Source organism: Carlito syrichta, unplaced genomic scaffold, assembly GCF_000164805.1.
Source record: "Carlito syrichta isolate Samal-C Ts95f unplaced genomic scaffold, Tarsius_syrichta-2.0.1 Scaffold309479, whole genome shotgun sequence".
Classification (NCBI taxonomy): domain Eukaryota; kingdom Metazoa; phylum Chordata; class Mammalia; order Primates; family Tarsiidae; genus Carlito; species Carlito syrichta.
This window is the reverse complement of record NW_007253575.1, coordinates 540,572-560,314: the sequence shown is the minus strand read 5'-3', so window position 1 is coordinate 560,314 and position 19,743 is coordinate 540,572. Positions and strand designations below refer to the sequence as shown.

Sequence of the window (19,743 nt, the reverse complement as noted above, 5' to 3'; positions counted from 1 at the left end):
CCAGCTACTTGGAAGGCTGAGGCGGAAGGATCGCCGGAGCCCACCAGGTCGAGGCTGCGGTTGCCGGGAGCGGCCACTGCACTCCAGTCTGGGCGACAGAGTGAGACTCCAACTCAAAAAAAAAAAAATCACAATATTATTTATATTATCTGTAATAAATTTTGCTTTATTTTGTAAAAAAAATAGTGATTGGTAGGCTTCTATTAAAAGCCATGTGAAAAGAAACCAGCCTCATTTTCTTTCTCTTTCTTCCTTCCTTCCCTCTCTCTTTCTCTCCTATTTTTCCTTTTCTTTCTAAGACTGAAAGAAAGGATGAGGAATGTGCATGGTCATGGGTTACACAACTTCCAAATGACATTTTCACAGACAAACAATATCATCTAATTAGTGTTTTCTTACAATTCCAGGCTGCAACCCAATAAGTGGTTCAGGAAATTAAAATATAGTCATGTATCACTTAATAATGGGGATAGTTTCAAAAAATTAATTGTTAAATGATTTCATCTTTGTACGAACATCATAGTATGTACTTAAGCACACCTAAATTTTATAGCCTATTATATACCTCGGCTATATGCTATAGCCTATTGCTTCTAGGCTACAAAACTGTCCAACGTTACTGTAGTGAATACTGTAGACAATTGTAACACAGTGGTATTTGTGTATCTTAGCATATTTAAAATAAAAAGTACCTGGTAAAGTATGGTATTATAATCTTATGGGAGCACTTTCATATATGCTGTCATTATGTGGCACATGACTATACCTGGGTCATCACAGGCATTTTAAAAAATGTGATTAGAATATAAGAGAATAGAAAATATCAGAATGTTATTTGCTGATTACATCTGTTGTGCTTATTTACTAATTACATCTTTTATTTTTATTTTTTTTGAGTTGGAGTCTCACTCTGTCGCCCAGACTGGAGTGCAGTGGCCGCTCCCGGCCACCGCAGCCTTGCCTGCTGGGCTCCGGTGATCCTCCCGCCTCAGCCTTCCGAGTAGCCAGAATTACAGGCATGCGCTACCACGCCCGGCTGATTTTTTGATTTATTGTAGAGATGAGGTCTCGCTGCCCAGGCGGGTCTCGAACCTGCGGGCTCAGGCAATCCACTCACCTCAGCCTCCCAAAGGCGCAGTATTACAGGCTGAGCCACCGAGCCCTGCTATATCTTTTATTTTTAAAAAAGTTTATCTGCAATATGATACTTAGCATTTTAGAGTTTTGCAAAGTAATTGTGAAAACTGGTGTAAAGACACATTGACTTTACTTGGGGGAAAAGAGAGGGATGGAGGAAAAACCTCCAGAAGAAGTTTAATTTAAACTGAGTCTTTGAAATATGTAGGCATTGGCCAAATGCTCTCGGCGGAGTGTGTTTGGGGATGGCTGTAGGGGGAGTTCGAATGGACGTTTTAGAGTACATGACATATTTGGGGGTGAGATCAATAATAGTCTGCTAAGGCTGGAGTTGTAAGATATTAAGGAGTGAGTTGGTGATTAGAGAGAAATGTGGAAGAATAGGATGTTTTATTCACATACAGATTTCAGACTTTATTATTTGAGGTACACGGTTTCAAATGGTAAGAATTCCAGATAAAAACAGAAAAAAATTACATGTAATATAACAAGATTATTATCCTAAATCATCTATAATGGGTCAACATTCTTATAAAATTATTTTATATTTTGAATAAACTCACGGTCCACAAATTGAATCAGCAAGATGGTAGCATTGCAAGATAGGTAAACAAATAATGAAAATATTCTAAGACATGAACTTTATTTTATAAAGAATTATTCTTCATTTACATAACATTATTGTAGCTTGGCTATTCTGAAGACAGTTTGATGTTCTGAAATGACTTTTTCTTAAAGTAAGAAAAAGATACATTTGGTAGAAACAAAAAAAGATCTTGATAGCTCTTATTTTAGCTCTTTAAGGGATACATAGATGCTTTGAAAACTCTTGAATGGTTATTATAAATTTTTTTCAAATATTTTATATGAGAGCCTATGGCATTAGCATATGTTATTAAAATAATCTGTTCTTATATTCAGGGTCATCTGATTTACTGATATGAGTAGAAATTGTAATTTATTGTGAAAATAGGCTATTCTCATCAGTATCTATAAGATAGTTTAGAGCCGGGCTCGGTGGCTCAGCCTGTAATCCCGCGCCTTTGGGAGGCTGAGGTGAGTGGATTGCCTGAGCCCGTGGGTTCAAGACCTGCCTGGGCAGCGAGACCTCATCTCTATAATAAATCAAAAAATCAGCCGGGCGTGGTAGTGCATGCCTGTAATTCCAGCTCCTTGGAAGGCTGAGGCGGAAGGATCGCCGGAGCCCAGCGGGTCGAGGCTGCAGTAGCCGGGAGCGGCCACTGCACTCCAGTCTGGGCGACAGAGTGAGACTCCAACTCAAAAAAAAAAAAAAAAAAAAAAAAGATTGTTTAGAAATATTCATTTTTATTTTTTGTAAGTATACTTGTATATTTTTATTCATAGATTAAAACTTAATCTTTATATACACATATACCTCTTCCCAAATTCTGTGCAGTCCCATATGTTTGGGCTTTTTGGTGATCTGGCTCTAAAAAACTGAGGTCTCATTGTAAAACATGTTTAGACACTTGGCGTCAGAAGCAGTATTTCTCATACTTTTTAAACTTATGCCCTCTTTGGATAGATATAAAATTCTCATACCACAGCCGTAATAATATCGAATATGGTTTTTTCAAACTACATGTGCTTTATACTCCCCTAGCCCTACCCGGGGATTCTCATATGCTCTTCTAGATAGTTAATCCGTAAAGGAAGGGAATCACTAGTTTGAAATCATTTTATTTATTTAACAAACATGGATTGGGCCTATTGTATGCAAGCTCTTTATGATACAAAGACGAAGATGATAGTCCACACAAAAACTTGTATGAGAATGTTAATAATACAGTTAAAAAACTAGAAACAATCTAAATGTCCACCAACTGAAGAATATTTAAACAAAATGTGGTATATTCACTCAGTAAAATACTATTCAGCAATAAAAGGATTAAAGTATAACATGCTTATGTTATGCTACAAAATGGATGAACCTCAAAATCATTATGCTAAACTAACCAACCCAGACAGGCACAGAGGACTATATATTGTATGATTTTTTTTAATGAAATGTCCAGAAAAGGCAAATCTATAGAGACCGAATGCAGATCAGTGGTTGCCTGGGATTGAGGGATTGACAGCAGCCCGTGGCCTTGATGGAAGTATATGGGGTGATAGAAATGTTCTAAAATTGGATTATGATAATAATTGCATAACTATATAAACTTTCTAAAAATCAGTGAATTGTATGTTTACAGTGGATTAATTCTATGGTATATAAATTATACCTCAAAAAATATTAAAATAAATTTTCATTATAAAAGACAAAGATATAGAACCATTGCTTTCACATTTCAGTTATTGAAGCAAATATATAAACAAAGAATTGTTTGTGCTGTGCTGTGAATGCATGCATATGTTCTCATAAGAACTCTAAGGAGAAAGGGCCAAATTGTGACAGAGAGAGTTGTTGGAAAAGAAAGACTTTATAAAGAAAGCAATATTTGCGATTAGCCTTGCAAAATGAATAAGAAATTTGCTAGATAGAGAAACATTTGTGTCTTGACTTATTGTTGGCACACAAGAAGTAACAGGTCCTCTTTCTTTTCATTTCTTGGACTTCTTATATTTTTAATATGTATTTAATGAGGAATGTAAATGTATTAACTCTAACAAAGGACACTAAACAATTAGCAAATTCATTTATTAATCCTTTAACAATAGCAATAAAGTGGGGCTCAGTGGCTCACACCAATAATCCTAGCACTTTGGGAGGCCAAGACCAGAGGATTGCCTGGGCCTGGGAGTTCGAGACCAGCCTGGGCAACATGGTGAGACCTCATCTCTAAAATAAATTAAAAAATTAGCAGGGCGTGATGGCATGTACCTGTAGTCCCAGCTACCTTGGGACACTTCGTGTCAGAAGCGGAAGGATCACCTTAGCCCAGCAGGTTGAGGCTGAGGTACCGGTGATCATGCCACTGCACTCTAGTCTGGGTGACAGAGTGAGACTCTGACTTTACAAAAAATAGTAAAAGTTAATCATTCATATGATGTATGATATTCTGGCTTCTGGCTCTTACTAATTACCTGACATTTTAATCATCAGAATAATTTATAATTGACCTTAGTTAAATTCTAGCATTCTATGGTAGGTACCATAGCTCTGAACTGATGCAAATTCCTGAAGATTCTAAACACCATGTGGTTCAACAAACTATAGATTTATAATGTTTAGGTGACAGATAAAATATTAACCCATTTTAGACTCATAGCAGACCCAGTTGGTCCACAGACTTACCCAATGATTACTTTCTCAGTTCCAGAATGTGTAATTGGAATAGACATGCTGGGACACTAGTAGAATCTCCACACTGGTTGTGATCCAGAAATAATGAACATCACGATGGAAATGGCTATATGAAATTCCTGAAATTTCTCCAGAAATTTGCATCAATTCAGAGCTGTGATACCTACCATAATTCTAAAATGGCCTCCAAGATCCATTCCCCTGGTGACATCTACCTTCATGTAGTTATTCAATCAGACACCTAGGTTCTGCTGTGAGGGATTTTGCAGATGTAATTAAGGTCCCAAATCAGTTGACTTTGGAAAAAGGGAGATTATCCCAGGTGAGCCCTTCCTAATCGAGTGAGTGCTTAAAGAGACTGAGCTGCTCCTAGGAAAAAAGATTCAAATTATGAGAGGCACTTACCATGAGTTTCTCCATTGCTGGCATTGAAGACGTAGAGGGATAAGAGTAGTTTTTAGGAGTGAAAGGTAAATGACAGCCAGCAAGGAAATGGGGACCTCAGTCTTACAACTACAAAGAACTAAATTCTGTTCCAACCAAGTTAACTTGAAAGAGGAGCCCAAGCTCCATTTGAGAAGGCAGCCCATGTGACACCTTGGGTTTATCCTTATGAGAGCCTGGTATGCATCTTAATGAAGAGATTATTTTCTGGGTCCCCTCCAGGGAATGCAGTTGGTGTTGGAGATGAAGAGGAGTAAGAGTAGTCTCCAGGAGCTAAAAGCAGACGCAAGATAGATAGACCCATATAGATGGATGAAGTTCATTTGGAAAGAGGAATGGAATCATAATTTTGATTTTGAATACAATTTTAGATCATAGAAAACACAAGAAGAGCCAGGCTTGGTGGCTCAGCCTGTAATCCCAGCACTTTGGGAGGCCGAAGTGAGTGGATTGACTGAGCCCGCGGGTTCGAGACCCGCCTGGGCAACTTGACGAGACCTCATCTCTACAATAAATCAAAAATTAGCTGGGCATGGTAGCGCGCGCCTGTAGTTCCAGCTATTTGGAAGGTTGAGGTGGAAGGATCACTGGAGCCCAGCAGATCGAGGCTGCAGTGGCCGGGAGCGGCCACTGCACTCCAGTCTGAGTGACAGAGTGAGACTCCAACTCAAAAAAAAAAAAAGAAAATACAAGAAGACATAAATAGATTGTAAAAGTTAAGAAAATGAATGTCATATAAAGGATTAAGGATAAAGATAAATCTTGGAAGCATCTTATGGAAGTAATTTCTCTAAGAGAAAAAGAGCAGTGAATCATGAAGAACCAATGCCAGACAGGACAAAAATGCTAAAGCAATATACAAAGCAAGGAAGGGAAGAACTGTGAGGAAGATGAGTTATAAGTAATGCTTTGTTATTATTATTATATAATTATTATTATTGAGGGCTATGTCTCTTGGATTTCTATGCTTCATTTCATTTAATCTTTACAACTACTTCATGAGGGAGTTGATATTGTCTCCATTTCATCTGTAAAAGGATTAGAAGAGTTTAAAAAAAAAAAACTTGATGAAAATCATACAGCTAGTTAGTGAGGCAAGAATTTTAACCCAAATGTGCCTGGTTCCAATGAACTAAATTTGTGACCATGGAAAATAGTTGGAATAGTTGCAGAGTATTATTTTTAAATGTATGTGCAACACAAATACGTGTGTGTGTGTGTGTGTGTGTGTGTGTGTGTGTGTGTGTGTGTGTGTGTGTGTGTGTGTGTATTCACGTAGCATCACCACCAAATTCAAAGCTTTCATCATCTTAAAGCGACACCCCATACCCATTTGCAGTCACTTCCCCTTCCTCCCAGCTCATGACAACCACTAACCTACTTTCTATCTCTGAAGATTTCCCAATTCTGGACAGTTTATATATATGGAATCATATAATATTGGGTATTTTGTGTCTGGCTTCTTTCACTTAATATAATATCTTCAAAGTTTATCTGTGTCATAGCATGAATTAGTACTTTATTTTTTTTTTTGGCTGATACTGTGTGTATACACACACACACACACACACACACACACACACACACACACTCATTTTACTTATCTGTTCATCAGTTGATGACCATTTGACTTGTTTCCATTTTCTGGACATTATGAATACAAGCTTTTGTGTGAACATGTTTTCAGCTATCTTAGGTATATACCTAGTAGTGGTGTTGCTGGTAACTCCGTGTTTAACCTTTTGAAAACTTTTGAGCCATACCATTTTACATTCTCACTGTTAGTAGTTATTTATTATTTCTTTATCTGTACAAAGAAAGGGTACACATGAGGTTTTGAGGGGAGGGAAGTATGGAGTAAAATAAAAGGCAGTATTGTACCAAAATATTTTTTTCTTATGCAGTTCTAAACATTACATGTAATTTTAGGGAAGGAGATAAAAATAATTAGTAAAAATTCAGAAGTCAGAACTTTTATCAGCTTTTTTTATCTTACTGATTTGACTATTCTGTTTTATTTCTTATAGAGAAGCTCGCAGAGGCTCAGCGCAGGTTTGCTACACTTCAGAATGAGCTTCAGTCATCATTGGATGCGCAGAAAGAAAGCACTGGTGTTACCACACTGCGACAACGCAGAAAGCCAGTCTTCCACTTGTCCCATGAGGAACGTGTCCAACATAGGAATATTAAAGACCTTAAACTGGCCTTCAGCGAGTTCTACCTCAGTCTTATCCTGCTGCAGAACTATCAGGTATAGTTATTACCCTGGAGAATGGAATCTTTAAGTAAATTAGATGTTTCAATAAATAAAATTACCTTAAACTAAACGATGTATCAATCCAGAAAGGAATATCCATGGCATGTCATTATTCTTGAGATTCTTGTTGGGATTTCAGATATTCTTTTTTTTTTTTTTTTTTTTTTTGAGTTGGAGTCTCACTGTGTCGCCCAGACTGGAGTGCAGTGGCTGCTCCCGGCCACCGCAGCCTCGACCTGCTGGGCTCCGGCGATCCTTCCGCCTCAGCCTTCCAAGTAGCTGGAACTACAGGCGTGCACTACCACGTGTGGCTAATTTTTTAAAATTTTATTTATTGTAGAGATGAGGTCTCGCCAAGTTGCCCAGGCGGGTCTCAAGTCCGCAGGCTCAGGCAATCCACTCACTTCAGCCTCCCAAAGGCGCAGGATTACAGGCTTAGCCACCAAGCCTGGCCTAAAATTTTAAAATAAGAATAAAAGTCCCATAATCTTAAATTGTAGTAATCTTAAATTGTATAATGCATGTGCTTATTTTTATCTTTTCCCTTTATAAATCTGTTTTCTTTGGTGGCTTAATATTTTATTCTTCAAAGAAGAGCCTCGTTGGAAAAGAATTTAGTAGAAAAGTAATATATAAGATAAGCACGCACGCATACACACACACACACACACACACACACACACACACACACACACACACACACACACACACACACACAGGTATCCAAAAACCCCTGGAATTTATTTATAAAAAATTGTGTACTCATTCTTACGTGCTTAAGCTGCAGTCACTTCAAAGTACTCTCCCTTTGATGCAATATACCTAGCACTCAAAACAGTTTTTGAAATCGTCAATTTTGATACCTTTTAGTGCTTCTGCCATTTTTTGTTTCACCGCTTCCACAGCAGCAAAACATTTTCCTTTGAGGACTTTTTTCATCTGGGAAACGAAAAAAAGTCAGGGTGAGATAAGATGAATAGGGAGGGTGGAGCACAAGGGTTATGCTATTTTTGGTCAAAAACTGCTGAACACTCAGCGTGGTTTGGGCAGATGTGCTTGTAAATCACACATCATGAATTGGGCAGATGCACTGAAAGAATCTCCACACAAAAAAAAATTTCAGTGAAGGTGAACACAGCCTCTCACAACAATGCCAGCGAGTACACTGGTGCCAGTGGATTCCTAGAAAACATGTTTACCTAGCAGGGGAAACCTGTTCTACAAGTGACCCATCGTCCAAAAGATAATTCTGGGTTTTTTTGGGCCCCCCCCCATATAGTGATACGTTCTTTTGTTTGAAATTTATTTATAGCTTTATAATTTAATTCTTAAAATGTGTTTTTCTTTTTTCTATAATGCGGTAAAAACATTAACATTTCATAGTTTATCAACTATGCTTGTATATTACATAGAAATACCCTTGTTAAATTTTATTAATTCTCCTAGCAAGCTTTGTTTTGAGTTACAGAAAGCTTCTTAAGAAAACAAATATAATTGTTAATTATAAAAGTTATACTTCATCTTCTTTTCTTTGTGGTTGTCTATTCTGTATGCATATATTAATTTTGAGAATGATAGAGAAGAGAAAATTTATTAAAAACTGTCTCCAAGTAATGAAATATGCACTCCAAGCAGAGTTTAAGATCACATATTAAAATATGAGAAAAAAATTATGCATAAACAAGCAAAACCTATCTTGGAGTGAGTGCTCAATTGTTTACTGATGGGAATATGTGATCAGCAAATTTGGAAGACCTTTGGTTTATAGTCCTAGCCTTGCAAATCCAGTTTTCTACTTTTTTGCATACTGGGCAAAGAAAAACAGAATTTGAGAATGTTGAAAAGTATAGTATTTTATTATTGTAGAAATTGAGGAAAAGTGGGGGTACCTACCCATTGTGAACTGAACCATGTAAGTATGCTCACTTCTTCCTTTCTACTGACTCTTCTTTGCATTCCTATCCCCAAACTTAAAATGAATGGAAGGAAAATGAAAGTTAAGAGAACTAGATGATCTTCCATTTTCCTTGCTGGTACATATATGCCTTCATGGGGGTGGGGAGCTGGGTGGCAAGTGCACTTCTATACCAGCCTTTCTAAAAGCAGATAACCAAATAAATGTGTTCAGTGCACGATATATGCAAAACATTTTCTGAAAGTATTATTTTGATCAAAGCAACAACATGATAGAAACTAGCTATTTTGAAAGTAGTTGTACATAGAAAAATGGAAAAATGTTTTGAGTTTAGGGCTTTCATTAATTTACTTGGAAGACAATAGGGTTCATAGTTTAGGTTTCTTTGTGTTACTAGTAGCATACTACCTTGAAATGAGTAAATGAAATAAGAAAGAAGAGTCTCATCCTTTTAGTAGTAAATGCTTTTATGAAAGCATCATCATTTACTTGAATACTCAATCTTTGTCCTGTTGGCGCTGTCAACACCTAGTGCGTTTTATTTTCATCTTCTTTGATAATGGTAGAAATTACAGTTGTGTTTCTTATTTTTTTCTGTAGAATCTGAATTTTACAGGGTTTCGAAAAATCCTTAAAAAGCATGACAAGATCCTGGAAACATCTCGTGGCGCAGATTGGCGGGTGGCTCATGTAGAAGTGGCCCCATTTTATACATGCAAGAAAATCAACCAGCTCATCTCTGAAACTGAGGTATAATAATTCCACTTATTTATCACATATGTTCAATTTATGGTTTTTTTTTGGAAAATAATTCTTCATTTCTGTTCTTCTTTTGTAAATAGTTAATTTTTTTTTTTTGCTTTATTAATATGCATTCACTAAAAAGTTACTGGGATACCAGAATTACATCACTCAAGTTTAGTATAACCTATGTCAAAATTTAATAACTTGTCTTTCTAGGCTGTAGTGACCAATGAACTTGAAGATGGTGATAGACAAAAGGCAATGAAGCGTTTACGTGTCCCCCCTTTGGGAGCTGCTCAGGTTAGTATTTGCTTCCAGTGTTTTGTTTAATAATCAACAAAGTCTGCTTAGTTGGTTTCATTAACTTACAACATTTCAGCCAAAGTTTTTAAGTAATTGTTACTGTAATTATTTTAGTTTTTTAAAAAGTGTATGCCAATTTTACTTCATAATTAATTGTAATGTTTTCCCATCTTTCTCTTTGCAACCTATACTTCCTTTCTTGTTTATTCTTGTTGACAAGTTAATGTCTTAGACTCCTCAAATGATTAAGACATAATTTTTAAAAAATGAGAATGAGGTATTCAGATGTGCTGGGCTACTGTATAGCTTAATCCAAAATGTACCAGTTATACCAAAAAAACCCCATTTATTAAATGATATCTATACAATAGTTATACAGCAAAAGCATTTATTAAATGATATCGTCTGTGTCATAAGACAAGTCTCAATAAATCTAGAAGGATTTAAATTATACAAAGTATGTTTTCTGACAACAATGGAATTGAAATCAATAACAGAACAAGCTTCTACAATCTAATAAAAGGCATTTATAAGAAATCTACAATTATTAACATACTTCATGGTGAAACACTAAATGCTTTTTCCCTAAGACTAGGAAAAAAAAGAATATTTGCTGTTACCACTTCTGTTCAACATTGTGCTGGAGATTATAGCCAATGTGGTAAGAAAAACAAAAGGCATTCAGGTTAGAAAGGGAGAAGTAAAACTGGTGGGAGGTTTTGCCAGTGTCTCCATGATCTATGTAGAAAATCCAGTGACTCTATAAAATGGCTACTAGAACTAATTAATAAGTGAGTTTAGCAAGATTACAGAATATAAGACCAATATGCAAAAATCAATTATGTGGCTATATACCAGCAAGAATAATTAGAAATAAAAAAATTTAAACAATGCTTTTTATAATACCATCAGATTATGAAATGTTTAGGAATAATTCTGACAAAAGGTGTGTAAGACCTTTACATTGAAAACTGCAAAACATTGCTGAGCAAAATTAAAGACTTAAATGAGGGTATACCATATTCATGGGTATATTGGGTAAGCCAAATATTTTTAAGATGTTGTATCTTCCTAACTTGATCTACAGATACAACATACTTTAACTCAAAAATCTCAGCAGGCTTTTTTTGTGTGTAAAAGTTGGTAAGCTAATTTAAAATTTATATGAAAATGCAAAGGACCTAGAATAGCCAAAACAACCTCAGAACAACTAAGTTGAAGGATTAATATTACCTTATAAAAACTTAATATTAAAGCTACAGTAATCAAGAGAGTATGATATTAGTGTTAAGGGAGGAAAGTAGATCCATTGAACAGAATAGAGAATCCAAAAATAGACTAACTTACATATGGACAACAGATTTTTTTACTGGCCATCCTGAACTCTGTTCATTATTGACGCTTTCTCTCCCCTCAGAAAAACATTTAATCCATTTGTACACTGCCATTTTCCTCATGGCATCATCCCCATAAATTTGGACTAACATGTCCCTGTTTTCACTTCTACTCTTGCCAAATTTAACAAAAAATTTAATGTTTGTTGGTTGCTCTAATTCAGACTCTAACATTCTCGCAACAGCACACAAAAACATGCAACAACAATAATGAACTCCACTCAGCAAGACACTGCCACACATTGACAAAAGCACAGCTAGAGACACTGATATACAAGGTTGTAAAACCTTACCAAATAGTTCATACAGTGCTGCCAATGTAAGCACATGGTGACAAGTTTGCAAACTTAATTGTCAGACTTCATAAAATATAATGTATAACCACAATGGAAAATAGTTTGGCAGTTTCTTAAAAAATTAAATGTACACCTGCCATATGATTTGACCATTATACTTCTAGATGTTTACCCAAGACAAATGCAAACATATGTCTGTATGCAGATGTACACAAATGTTCATAGCAGCTTTATTCATAATAGCCTAAAACTGGAAACAACCCAAATGTCCATCAGTAGATGAATGGATAAACAATTTGTGGACTATTCATGCAATGAAATGCTACTCAGCAATAAAATGGAATTGCCTGGTGATGTGATAAGCGCAACAACGTGGTTAAATCTTAAAATAATTATGCTGAGAGAAAGAAAGCAGAAAGACAAGTATATACTGTATGATTCCATTACCTAAGACACTAGAAAATATAAAATAGTGACAGAAAGCAGGTCAGTGATTGCCTGTAGATAGGATGGGGTAAGCTAACAGGAAAGGATTGCAGAGGGGTGTGGGAAACTCTTGCAAGTCATGGGTGTTTTCATTGTCTTGATGATGGTGATGGTTTTGTAGGTGTTTATATATAGTATCAAAACTTATCAAATTTTACACTTTAAATATGTATAATTTTCAGCAACCCCTTCAGGTCCCCTTCAACTGTGGGAGCTTTTCTGTCCTCTCAATAAATCCTGCTTTCTAAAATTTTTAAAAAATGTATAATTTAGTCAATCAATAAAGCAGTTTTTAGAAAAATATAAACATAAACTGCTTGAAAATTTTAAAAAATTCTAAAAGCATCCATTGAGAAAAATCACAAATCAGATACTTTAAGTTTGTGTAATGTATTGTATGTCAGTTATATTTGAATAAAATATAAATAAAAATTAAGGTGTTTAGAAGTGTATATAAGCCGGGCTCGGTGGCTCAGCCCGTAATCCTGCACCTTTGGGAGGCTGAAGTGAGTGGATTGCCTGAGCCCGCGGGTTTGAGACCCGCCTGGGCAACTTGGCGAGATCTCATCTCTACAATAAATAAAATTTTAAAAAATTAGCCACACGTGGTAGTGCGCACCTGTAGTTCCAACTACTTGGAAGGCTGAGGCAGAAGGATCGCCAGAGCCCAGCAGGTCGAGGCTGCGGTGACTGGGAGCGGCCACTGCCCTCCAGTCTGGGTGACAGAGTGAGACTCCAACTCAAAAAAAAAAAAAAAAAAAAAAAGAAGTGCATATAGAGGTGGTAAAGCTAAAGGAAACATGGAAATGGTTGTCTCTAGTGAGGAGAGAAGTTTTTTGGCTCAGGAAGTAGGGACTTCAAAATTAATGGAAATGTTCAGCTTCTAAATATGGGTGATAGTCTCTAACCCCGTGGGCTCACTTTCTAACAGTTCAAATACATTACATACATTTTTTTTATATATGATAGATTGCACAATTTTTGAAACTAAAAATAACTTTTTTTTTTTTGAGTTTGAGTTTGTCTCACTCTGTCGCCCAGGCTGGTCTCTAACCTGTGGGCTCAGCTCACTCGCCTCAGCCTCCCAAAGTGCTGGGATTACAGGCAGAGCCACCAAGCCTGAGCAAGATAACTTTTTTAAAAAAAGACAAATGACCATCATTCTGACTTTCATTCTGAAACTAACAATACAGATAACTGTTACAAAGAATAAGTAGCTCAGAAGGCGTCTCAGTGCTGTTTTTGGTTTGAAGATATTCAGAAAACATTTTAAAAATCAAAGTGTAATGTCATCTCTAACAACAATAACAAATTTTATAACATAAGCCAGATGTAGTGGCTCACGCCTTTAATCCTACCACTTTGGTAGGCTGAGGCAGGCAGGTTGCTTGAACCAGAAGTTTGAGACCAGCATGGGCGATATAGTGAAACTGCATCTCTACCAAAAAAAAATTGGTTGGGCATGGTAGCATGCACCTCTAGTCCCAGATACTAGGGATACTGAGGTAGAAGGATCACCTGAGCCCAGGAGGTCAACGCCATGAGCCCTGATCATTGTGATCATGCCACTGCACTCCAACCTGGGCAACAGAGTGAGACCCCGACTCAAAAACAAATTTTTTGTATAACTTTATAGCACATATTTAAGTCCAAGATTATATCTCCATATTTCTCATTACTTTATGTTTAAAACCTCAGGTACTTTCTATTACATAAATCTCTTAGAAAAAAGTAGTTGTAAAAATTACTTTGTAAATATAAAATTAAGTTATAATAGAGAAAAATATTTTTGAACCTGCATACTCTGGAGATTCTGATATGCCAGTTTCTTGAGAATCTCTAGCATATCTTGAAAAATTCTCTTTAAATTACTCCAGTATAATATTGCAATTACTATCAGAAAATGTGTTCTTATTTTTACCATTATCTGTGATTATTTTCATTGTACCAGATATGCAAACTGTCAATAATGCTTACAAAATTTACAGATGTGTACACTGTAAAAATAAAATTCCATCTTAGCTCTTTCGTATTTAAAAAAACTCAGTATGTATAATCAGGGAGAAGATTGGTTTTAGGACCCTATAGATACCAAAATCCACAGATGCTTAAGCACTTTATATAAAATGACATAGTATTTGTATATAACCTATTCATATCCTCCCATATATTTTAAATCATCACTGGATTCCTTACAGTGTCTTCTATAAGTGCTAGGTAAATAGTTGTTATACTGTATTTTTATTGTTGTATTGTTATTTTTTAATTGGTTTTTGTTCCTGAATATCTTCCATCTGCACTTGGTTGAAGCATGATTGTGGAATCTGCATACAGGGAGAGCCAGTATATAAGCAAATATAATTTGATTATAAGATCATATTTTTATTTCATGAACAAGCCCAACCTGCTGGGCTCCGGCGATCCTTCCCCCTCAGCCTTCCAAGTAGTTGGAACTACAGGCGTGCACTACCACGTGTGGCTAATTTTTTAAAATTTTATTTATTGTAGAGATGAGGTCTCGCCAAGTTGCCCAGGCGGGTCTCAAGTCCGCAGGCTCAGGCAATCCACTCACTTCAGCCTCCCAAAGGCGCAGGATTACAGACTGAGCCACCTGTAAAAGAATTCTGTAAAAGAATTTGATTAACTGGCAACTCTGTTCTAGTATTATAGGATACTGAAAAATGATTATCTGGTTCAGATATTTTAAAAAATCAGATCATAAAGTATTATTTTCATGGTAGAACTTTGAGGCTCATACTACTAATTTATTACAGCATATATTAAATGTGTTCAATATTTTGCCCTATACCCAAAATGCTATTTTTCTGTTCACAGCCTGCACCAGCATGGACTACTTTTAGAGTTGGCCTATTTTGTGGCATATTCATTGTACTAAATATTACCCTTGTGCTTGCCGGTAAGTAGTTAAAATTATTTTTCAATTTATTTATTCTTGTTAATATGCCTTTGTCATACTCTGTTTCTCTGTAAGGAATTATGCATGCAACTACCAAAGATACTGAAGGATAAATCTGTGACGGCTAAGTTTTTTTGTTCTTATAAATGATGTAGAGGTTTTTAAGTTGTTTTTTATTTTTTCCCTTTGGGTATAGCTATCTTTTAAAACATTACTAGTGTATGGCCTCTTACTCTTCACCATTTTTCAATTTTTATGTATTCTTCAGATTTTTCATAGTTCAATTATCAAGAACCTCAGCTCCCTTGATCATAGATGAGGATAAATTATGTTACAAATCTATTCAGTAAAGCTCATTCCCTTCACTGATTGGATTCTTTCTCACGACCTTTTCAAAACCAATGTATAGAAATTACTTTGAATATAGTTTTAAGAAGCTTGGTTATATAATTTCCTATTCTATAGAAATAAAAAATTAGAAAGTAGGAAGGATTGCTAGGAGCAACTACACTCGTAACATCAGGAAATGATATAGCAGCAAGGGAGGCACAGTCTTACTAAATCTCCCCAAAGAATTTGACATACCCCTCAGTAGAATTTGGCATTATCAATTACTGTTTCTTGAAATACTTTGATAGTTTTTTCTGGGGAAATTACACTCTGCTGGTTTTCCTGTTAAATTTCATTGACAGTTCTTTCCCAGTGCCCTTTGCTAGCTGACACTATTTCATTGTCACAGTGTCAATAGTTGGGGTGTACTGCTAGACTCAATCCTTCAGTCTCCTCTGTCTATATTCATTTCCTACCTATACCATCGTATTCAAGCCTATGGCTATAAAAACCATCTTTATGCTAATGACCCCAAGTATATATCCTCTCTCTTCTAATATCTACTTGGATGTCTAGTAGACATCTCAAATTTATATGGACAAAAGAACCCTTGATTTTTACCCCCAAATATATTTCTTCTATATGGCATCACCTTTCGTCCAGTTTCTCAGGTAAAGATCTTATTCTGTCTTTTCTCTCATTTTGTCTTTAGTCCATCAGCAAATTCTGTTGCTCTGTCTTCAAAATATGTTCTAAACGTGACTGCTCTCACTACCTCCACCAGTGCCATCCTTGTCTAAGCAAAGCATCCTTGTTTAGACAAATAACCATTTCTTGTTTAGTATACTACAACAACCTCCAGAACTTGTCCACTCTTGCCTCCTTAAAGCCACCAGTGACTATTTGTTGTTGTTGTTTTAATGTTAGATCATGTCACTCTTCTATTTAAAATTCATTCAATGACTTCTCTTACAATAGCATTCGAACTCCTTACTGTTTGTCTACACAACCCTACAGGATCTTACCCCTGTGTACCTTTCTGATGTTATATCCTGTCAACCTACCCCACACTCGGTTCTACTGTTTCCTAGCACACTTGTGTTGTTACTATTCCTTGAACACACCAAGCTCTTTATCATCTAAGTGCCTTTGAATTGCCTAAAGGGCACTTGCATAAGATGTCTACATGGCTTATTTCCTTGCTTCATATAGATCTCTGTTCAAATGCTATATTCTCAGTAAAGAATTCCCTGATCACCCTATCCCCAAACCATCTATTCTATCCCTTTAACCTTCATTATTTTTTTCTTCAGAGCACTTACAATTAACATGACATTACATTACATATTTATGTCTCTCATTATCTGTTTTTCCACTGAAGTGTAAACTCCTTGATGCCTGGACTTTTGTTTCCTGTTCACCATTGTATCTCCAGGACCTAGAACACTGCCTAAAACATATAGTAGGGGCTAAAAAATGTTGAGGAAGTTTGAATGGATAGAAAGAGAGATGATATTAAATGATACACAGAAAATACACAGACAGCAAGAAAACAGACACAAATCCCAAAGATTCTTGCAGTTGAGGACTTTTAATTTAAAGACAATATCTCATTGGGATCAGAAAAGTGTAAGTAAAATATGTTTATAGTTGTGAAGTACTGCATCAATATAAGGTATACATGGTATATGTAGTGTAGGGGTTGTTCTTTCTGGAAGAAAATGCCTTAGTCATTTTTGGGTTAATTTTTTTAAATTTCCAAATGAGCAGGGGGATATTATCATCATCATTAAATAAGACATAAGAAAAAAATAAACTTCTTTGCTGTTTTTATGTGAATTGATTGAAACATTTTTAAAAACATTCAGAACAAATTGAGGTGTGATACGGTCTGATTTGTTTTTTAATATATGTGGTTTATGCATTTAGTGTTGCGCATTATGTTCTCTCACCTCAGAACCCTTCTTTGTTTGATCTTTGTGTGTGTTGTAGGGGGGAGGGTAAATATAGTTAGAGCCAGCTGTCTATTCTTATTTCTCTCCCAGCGGGTGCTCGAAAGATAACAGTGTTGAGAGTCAGAGAGAAATGCAGCAGTAGTAATGCATGTACAAGCACGATTATTTTTTTTCTAACATTCACATCAAAAAATAATGTGTAATAATTGCTGTGGTTTCTCAAGGGTCCATGACCCGGTGTTTAGCAGTTTGTCTGAAAATCACATATTCCTGATATTTAATTTCATGAAGATGAAAAGTTACCTGTTTAGAGTTTTTTTTAAACTTGTTTCTTTTACAGTTTCCTAGTAACCCTTACTTAATTTGGTAAAATAACAGTATACCATATTTCATGTATTAGTTTGATCATTTACAATGGATATAAGGTGTGAAATAGGCTGTGTGATACACACTAGTGGTAAGAATATTAATTGTAATCTCTTTGGAGATTAATTTGGCAGAATGTGAAATTTTTTTAAATGCAGTAATTCTGATTAAGTAGTTTTATCTCTAGAAATGTATCTTACAAACATACTTATACAGGGTGCATTGGATGCGGGAGAGTATTCATTACCATTTTGTTAGTCAACAATTGTTAACTGTTCAAATTATATTATTCCTATATAAGGGGATACCATGGAGATGATAAAATGAATGAGGTAGTGGCAGGAGTGAAAATGTGCACAGCACTATGGAGAACTGTTTGTCAGTATTTACCAAATCTTGAACGTATACTGTGACACCCAGCTCTAATAGAAATGCTGATGCATGTCCACTAAAAGACATGCATGAGAACGTTTGTAGCAATACTGTTTATAGTTGGCCCCAAGTTGAAAACACCCCAAATGTTCATCAACAGTAGAATAAATAAATAAATTACAATAAATGTGTACCCAGCAGAATAGTATAGTCAGTGTGCTGCATAATGTTTTGGTCCATAACCGACTTCATATACGAAAGCATAGATGATAATGGAGCAAAAGTTTCCTATTGCCTGGTGAGGTTGTAGCTATCACAGCACAACACATTACTTACATGTTTGTGGCGATGCTGGTGTAACCAAACACTGCACTGCCAGTCGTATAAAAAGTCTAGCGTACCTGGTTATGTATCATACATATAGTCAGTATGTGGTTCTCTATATATGAAGAATTGTTAGCATAGTTTTCTTCAGGGGATCTGCAGTGAGAAGAAGAGTTTTCATATCATTTATAATATTTGAGGTGCTTTTTCCTGTATAAATATATTGTTAATTTTTTTTTTTATGTTCTTTTAAAGAATACTGATTTGGCAACTTGGCACAATACAGAGAGGTCTATAATTTTGTAAGTTTTAGGATAGACTTCTATTTTGGCTTTTGTTTTTTAATAGGCACATGCTGGTTTATATACAACCTAGCCCCATCGTTAAGTGTGCAGGTTATGGAGCCAAATTGTACGGTTAGTAAATTCTTGTGACCCTGGGCAAGGAATTGAATTTGACTACGCCTCAGTTTTTTTTATATATCTGGTGAAGAAAATCAATGTATAGTGTTGCTGTAAGAATTAATGAAATTATGCATGTAAAGCATTGAATCACATTGCTTAGCCCAGAAAAAATGCTTGATAAATGTCAGCTTGCTTTTTTAAATTAAAAATGCATGAAGCCATCAAGAGTTTGTAATGGAACCATATATATCTTTTATTGTTTGGGCCTATGAATCACAAAGATGATATATTTATTCTTAAAAAGAGATGATACTAATTCAGTTTGTTTTTTAATTCCCCAAAATTTTTCACGATGACCTTGTCTAGCAGGAGTTATTGTGGTTACTTCACGGAAATCATGCCAGAAAGAGGTTTCACTGTATTACTAACCTATGCCCTTAGGTTTTAGATTTATGTTCAAGCTGAAGTTTCTGACACTTGATGATAACTTGATATTAGCACTTAAGACTGCTAGTTTGTTTTTGAACCCTTTAAAAAAAATTCAGAGACAGAGTCTTGCTCTTTTATCTAGGCTGGAGTTTAGTGACATAATAGCACACTACAACCTCAGACTCCTGGGCTCAAGCAGTCATCCCACCTGAGCTCCCAAGTGCTAAGGACTACAAGCATCTGCCACCATGTCCAGCTATTTGTAGTTTTTTATAGAGATTAGGTCTCACTATGTTGTCCGTGTTGGTCTCGAATTCCTTCCTGGCTTCAAACAACAACAACAACACCACACACAACAACAACACACACACACACACACACACACAACAATACCACCACACA

General features: G+C 35.9%; 1 protein-coding gene across 1 annotated transcript in view; it reads left to right on the top strand.

The window, feature by feature from the left end:
* The window catches only part of XPR1 (xenotropic and polytropic retrovirus receptor 1), a 178,711-nt gene that overhangs the window by 105,526 nt on the left and 53,442 nt on the right, over positions 1 to 19,743 (top strand). Inside the window, exons 3-6 of the mRNA XM_021717230.1 lie at positions 6,877 to 7,100; positions 9,622 to 9,771; positions 9,982 to 10,065; positions 15,080 to 15,161. Of these exons, the coding sequence (XP_021572905.1) occupies positions 6,877 to 7,100; positions 9,622 to 9,771; positions 9,982 to 10,065; positions 15,080 to 15,161 (540 nt within the window). The remainder of the gene's footprint in view (positions 1 to 6,876; positions 7,101 to 9,621; positions 9,772 to 9,981; positions 10,066 to 15,079; positions 15,162 to 19,743) is intronic.